This window comes from Pithys albifrons, chromosome 14, assembly GCF_047495875.1.
Source record: "Pithys albifrons albifrons isolate INPA30051 chromosome 14, PitAlb_v1, whole genome shotgun sequence".
NCBI lineage: Eukaryota > Metazoa > Chordata > Aves > Passeriformes > Thamnophilidae > Pithys > Pithys albifrons.
The window spans coordinates 16,690,755-16,697,052 of NC_092471.1; the positions used below are offsets into that span (position 1 = coordinate 16,690,755).

The window sequence follows — 6,298 nt, forward strand, 5'->3', positions numbered from 1 at the left end:
TGTGAAAAAGTCAGCAGCACCATTTTCCCTCCTCAGGATGTTCTGCAATAGCACATAAAAAAATTTCTTGTGTTTTGTATCTGGCCTGTCCTGTTCACTTTGAAGCTCCATGTAATATGAAATTCTCTCCAGCTCTTCCAGTGATTGAACTGCTGTAATGGGGAGGGAGGGATGAATGAGCAGAGTTCCCTTGTATTTTATGAATCCCATGATATTCTGAATCAAGGCTGATAAACTCCTAAGGAAGCAGGGACAGCTGCCTGTATTTTTCAAACTTTTAATTCCAGTCCTAAGAAAACCTGAGCTTGGAATAATAAGAACAATCACCAGTTCTCAAGCCACAGGGGCTTAAAATGCATGCCTTGAAGACTTCAGACTTAAATCACCAGTGTTCCATGAGTGCAAGATTTTTGCACACTGTTACAGCCTCTTGTTTTCATTTTATACCAAAGGATGCAGTATTCCAGAAGTTCTTTGTATAAGTATAATTTGGTTTCTCGCTGCAAGATCTGAATCCATTTCTGCTTAGCCTGGCTGTGCTTTGATCAAAAGGAAATTTGCTTAAATTTCAGGAGAGAGAATAACTTTAAATGAGAATGTAGCAGAGGACCAGAAAACCTTTGCACTAGCCTCTGGATTGCTGGAAATACAGGACAGGTTTTACGTGCAGTGGAGGTGGGTGACACAAGAGGCCTCACCTTCCCTTTTGGGCATCGGGTTCCTGGAGAACCACAGGGACAAGACATCTCTTTTGCTTTCCTGGTGCAAAAACATGAAGCAATTTGTAGTTTGCTGTGTATCAGCACCTGACTATCTGGAACTGAAGGCTGTCTATGTGCAAGAGACCCCCGTCCGCTTTTCCTCCACAGCACGTAATTCCTGTGTCCTCTCCTAACATGTCCTTGTTTTCCCACTAGTGAGCAACTGTGCTCTGCTTTTGGCTGCCGTCCCACATCCCTAGAACTGGCTCAGTTTCGGCTTTCTGTGGGCGATTTATGGAACATGCAAGGAAACAGAGGATGACTTACTGGCAGGAGCGCGCCAGGTGCTGGAGCTGCCTGGCTCCGGCTGCAGGGCATTAGGACCCAGGGGTTGCCGAGTGGAGGAGGCTGAATCCCCTCCCGCTGTCATCCTCCTGCCTCTGCAGCTTTATTCCTACAGCCTTCAATGGTGACGGACTCCCTCCCACCCGGGCTGGCAGCCAGAGCCAGAAGGCCTCGCTAGGACCGGATCCCTGCAGCTCTATGGCATCTCCCAGGACTATCACCATCGTCGCCCTCTCGGTGGCCCTGGGGCTCTTCTTTGTCTTTATGGGGACCATCAAACTGACCCCTCGGCTCAGCAGAGATGCCTACAACGAGATGGTGAGTCGGGCAGCGGCAGCACAGGGGAGGGGGGGCATTAGGGCTCTCTCCCCTCCAACCTTGCAGCAGGAGCAGCGGTTGTAGGGGTAGGCAGAGGGTGCCTGCCCTGGAGCCACGAGCGATGGGATGGAGAGGGGAGAAGCTTCTCTGTCTCCTTATTTGATAGACATGGAGAGAAGCCAACAATACGCAGAGCCCAAGATATCCTGGCGGCCCTTGCCTGGGCTCCATCTGAGCCTATCCATGGAGAAACCTCTGTGGATAAGGACAGGGAGGGGGGGCAGGGAGGACAGGGTAGCACAGCACACTGATACCTGCAAAAGATGGGGCCACAAGAATCCCTAAAAGCCGGGTCTGTAGAAGTGCCAGATATGCAGCAGGCAAGGAAAGCTGATCCCTGAAAATCAGGGAGAAAACCTACCCCCTGGATGAGGGGTAGGAAAAGCAGATGCCTGCTTTGGCAGCCAGATGTTCATCCTCACAATTCTATGCTTTACAGGAAGGATAATAACACTGACTGTCTTTACCTCACAAGACTTGTGCAGGGATTAATTCATGATTGTGAACTGCTTTGAGATTTGTAGTTGGCAGAGGAAGGTATTAGTCATCTTATTATTCTCTTTAGCCGAGGAAACGATCCTTTCCTCCTCTTGCCTAACAGGAAGGGGGTGAAGAGAGGATGGAGAAGTTGCTGTGTGCATTTCTCACCTGGCAAGATGGTTTATGCTCCTCTCTGCTCAGGGCCAGCCCTGCTGCAGAGCTTGGCCAGCTGAGAGCTGCAGGCAGGTGAGGGACTGGCTGCCACATTCTGCTTCCTCATCTATGTTTATTTGTTCTCCTGCCTGCTCCCCCTTTCCCCATTGTTCATTGCAGTAGTTGAAAAGCACTGGTATGATTTTTGTGCACCTAAAAAAATAGTGCTGGAAGTTTCCAGCATGTTCTATTCTCTCCCTTTGCTCCACCTGCCCAGCTGCTTTTCCTTAGCTCTCAAATAACATCTGAATTGCAATGCCTTGTCTGCAGCCCAGCACAGGGATCTCACAGGGAAGAATCCCCAAGAAGTAACTCATTAGCAAGAGACTGAGATAAAATGCCCAGAAAACAAAGCTCTTAAGCTTTTGCAATAGAAGAAAAATAAAAAAAAAAAAAGAAACAGAAAAAAAGCAGAGACCTTGGAAGCATTGCAAAATGCTTGCTCTGTAAAATATTTTGCTTCTCTGTCCCTTTCTGCTTTACCAAGAGGCAGGCCTACAGATAGGAAAGGTCTCTGGTTGTGTAAGGAGAAAACCAGATATCCAACAGCACCATTATTCTTCATAGCCCATATTGTCACATATTTATGCTTCATTGGGCTCTCCTGCCTTGGCTGTGCTGCACACTCTGAGGTCTGTCATGTCGTGGAGACAGTTAGTGAAAACCTGACTTTGCTAATCCATAGGGATGGCTTTTTGCCCCCAACAAATAGAGAACCTCTGTTTTCTACCTATAGCACCGAACTTGTGGCTTTTCATTCAGCAGGAAACACAGCTGTTTGTCTATTAAAATACCTGAAATACCAGAGTACTCTGGGACGTGCTTATGGTACATTTTTTAAAAAGCTGTGATTTTTACAACTGTTTAAAAATACTCTGCTCTGAGGCTTTAATCACTGATGGTTTAAAATGCACTTAGAGTAAATTTGTTGTGAGAGCTTAGATTATTTTGTAGCAAAAATTACAATGCTATATATTTTTTAACCACATATACAGTGTCAGATCCTCCCAGAAGGAAGCATCAAAACCTACAGAGAAGTGAGGAAGTTCTGTGTGCCTGTAATGCAGGTTCCCAAAATCATATGGAAGTAAATCCAGAATTTTTCAGTGCCTATGGAAGCTGAACAACCCTGTACCTGGTATTTGGTTTCCATTTCCCTCTCCCTGATTAGAAAGCAGAGAACACAATGGCAAGAATATCTGCAAAAGTGGAAGTGGAAATAATTTCAGTGTCTTGAATAACTACGAGCTTTATTAATATATATACATACAAAAACTAAATACTTGATTGCAAAAAAACAAACAAACAAAACAAAAACCCCACCAACCCCCAAACAAAACAATAAACCCGTGAGCACCTAATGTTCAAATACAAGAATACATACATATACAAGAATAAATACAAATACATATGTTCAAGTTGAACATATGTAAGGATAGAAGTTGTTTCTTTAAAAAAAAGTGGCAGCTGTGTAAGCAGGCTGAGTCTTGCAACTTGCACTTCTTCTAAATCCAGCATGAAGTAGGGAGCACATGATGTCAAAGGTCGGTTTGCTTTCACCTGAGGAAAGAAAGATCATAAAAGTGTGTAAGTCCAGGAGAGGGTTGGTGCACCTCAGCTTTGATGTGTAGTCCCACACTAAGATTGCACTGCCCAGAAACAGTGGGATATGTTAAGTTGCTCTGAGATAGAGACTTTTGTATTTGCTTACTGTGCCTTGGCTTTGCAGGGACTGGGTGTGTTACTGAATTTTGAAGGACAAGCATTTTTTTTCTTTTTAACAATATGGTTCTGCACTGCCAGTTCTAGGAAGTGTAACTTCAGATTTCATCTGGTCTGGTCGTAGTTCCAGAGAGGGCTGCTAGATTGCAGAGCTGATTTCCAGTGAGGAGACAACAGCTTGTAAAGGGGGAACTGCAGGTTGATGGTTTAATACTCCCCCAAGAGAAGCTTTACAGATTGGGTGTTGCACCAGAGGGGTCTGTGATGGTTGAAGTCACCTTTAGGTCATATTGCACATCGGTCTCTTTCAGTGGAAGGTACCTTTGCCTTCACTTTCTCACATGAGGGTGTTGTACCCTTGATTTCAGAAACGAGCGTACAAAAGCTACGTGCGGGCCCTGCCCATGCTGAAGAAGATGGGAGTCAGCTCCATCCTGCTCCGCAAGAGCATCGGCGCCCTGGAGGTGGCGTGTGGCATTGTCATGACACTGGTGCCTGGTCGCCCCAAAGACGTGGCCAACTTTCTGCTGCTGCTCCTCGTGCTGGCTGTGCTGTTTTTCCACCAGCTGGTGGGGGACCCCCTGAAGCGCTACGCCCACGCCCTGGTGTTCGGGATCCTGCTCACCTGCCGCCTGCTGATCGCCCGCCAGCCCGAGGAGCTGCCCCCGGAGAAGAGGATGCTGTCGGTGAACGGCGAGGAGCAGCCGCTCATCCACGAGGCAGCTCCTGAGAAAGGCAAAATGAAGGTATCCTAGTTGGGTGCATGTGAGAAACACGGACCCTCGAGGCAGCTCTCTCCAAAATCACCCAGAAAAATTTGGTTTTTATTTACCTATTTGCATTTTTTTTTTGGTCTGTCTAAATAAAGTTGCACTTGGGGTCTGAGAGATACAAGGTACGTCTACACTGTAGTCTTGCTTTTGCTGCTGCCCTGTAATGTAGAAAAACACAAGCCAGCTTTCTGGGGACAGCTTGGAGGCAGCCAGCAACCTGGCTGGAGCAGTGCCAGCCTCAGCAGGGGCTGCAAACCCATCTGGGCAGGGACCTGGGTGGGCAGTCAGGCTTACCCTGGCACTGCTGCAGTGGGAGGTCAGTCCCTGAGCCCACCCTGAGCCCAGCCCTGGCCTGGCTGCTGCTGCCTGACAGTCTGGGGCAGCAGGTGGGCAGGACATGGCCAGTGTCCCTGTGCTGGCCTGTGCAGCCCCACCCACACACCTGCAATTCCTTTTCCATAGTCCAGGGGTAAAAGAGACCCTCCTTACCATAAAAGTGCTGTTTGTTGTGTTGGAGAGAGGGATCCCTCAGCTTTTGCTGTCTCTGTGCCCAGTCCTTGTCCTGGACTGGTTATCCAGGGGAAACATGAGATGCTGTTTGCATCTTCCTTGATTTCCATGCAGAGGCTCCAAGACTGGGACAATGGCCTGATAACAGTAATATTTTGCCTGCTTCACATGAGGCAATGGCATCTCCTTACCCTTTTTGGCAGAGAGCAAGGATCCCTGGAGAGAGGATGGGGAGCAGAACTGCCCAAACAACTCCAAAGTATCTCTCTGATGTTGGCAAATAGCATTGTGCTCCCCATTTCCTTGCAAGAAAAAAACTTTTTTCCACAGCTACCATGACTTTATAGAATTGTTGTTTGGTAGATGAGGGTCTGAACAATCCCAGGTACCTCATTGCTCATCCCAAATACAGCCTTGGTGAGCTGGGAGAACTCCTGTTACCAGAGCCTGAATCCCTGTGTTGTATCTGAAAACTTAAGAGTGTCATAAGGAGCATGTGTTACCTCTGAATTTGTCTGGTTTTCTTAATGTTTGTCTGTTTTCAGTTTTCCTTATTTTTTTAACTATTCATGAAAATAAACTTTTTGAAATTTGGAGAAAAACGTCTTTATAGAAACAAATTTCTTTTTTTTTTTTTTTTTTTTGAGAGAGAGAGAGAGAGACACATGTCTGAAAACACTTCCCTGTGGTCAAACACAAAAAATGGGCAGAATGATGTCAGGCAACTTGAGAGAGGCAAGGCAATGCAGAGGGGAAGGCAGCTGAACAATACTTGGCTACACAGTAATATCCACAGACATTTAAAAGGGATATTTGGATATGGAAATGAAACAGTCTCAGATAAATTTCTGCTACAGTACAAGGTGGCAGTGAGAAAAAGTAACTCCAGTGAACTGTCATCATTGTGTCTGTGTAAAAATTGGTGAGGGATGTGCACATGCAGTTTTCTTCTTAGGTTTGCTGCTGGAACAGATGCAGCCCCTTGTGTGTATATATACATATGTATATATATATATACACTGAAAAAGCCCACAGATGCAGCCCCTTGTGTGTATATATATATATACACTGAAAAAGCCCACTCCCAGAGCCCCAGAGAGACTAAATACCTCTTGTCAGATGTGCACCCTGACAAAGGAATGAAGAGATTGTCTGCTAGACAATCTCATCTTCCCA

The 6,298-nt window shown here is 46.3% G+C and overlaps 1 protein-coding gene across 2 annotated transcripts; it reads left to right on the forward strand.

Annotated features, from left to right (window-relative positions):
• The first annotated feature begins 981 nt into the window (after positions 1–981).
• Positions 982–4,733, forward strand: TMEM35A (transmembrane protein 35A). Of its 2 annotated transcripts, none has more exons than XM_071569317.1 (2): positions 982–1,364; positions 4,208–4,733. In XM_071569317.1, the coding sequence occupies exons 1-2, from the start codon at positions 1,245–1,247 to the stop codon at positions 4,592–4,594; spliced, it is 507 nt and encodes a 168-aa protein (XP_071425418.1). In that variant the 5' UTR covers positions 982–1,244; the 3' UTR covers positions 4,595–4,733. The 2 variants fall into 2 exon arrangements, with proteins under 2 accessions (XP_071425418.1, XP_071425419.1); XM_071569318.1 differs by lacking the exon at positions 982–1,364 and adding an exon at positions 2,031–2,150.
• Positions 4,734–6,298: the final 1,565 nt, after the last annotated feature.

Bases quoted from the DNA above. Each gene is read 5' to 3' on its own strand.
- TMEM35A (XM_071569317.1), top strand. From the start codon at position 1,245: ATGGCATCTCCCAGGACTATCACCATCGTCGCCCTCTCGGTGGCCCTG. The intron at 1,365-4,207 runs GTGAGTCGGGCA...CCTTGATTTCAG, and splicing joins GAGATGCCTACAACGAGATG to AAACGAGCGTACAAAAGCTA.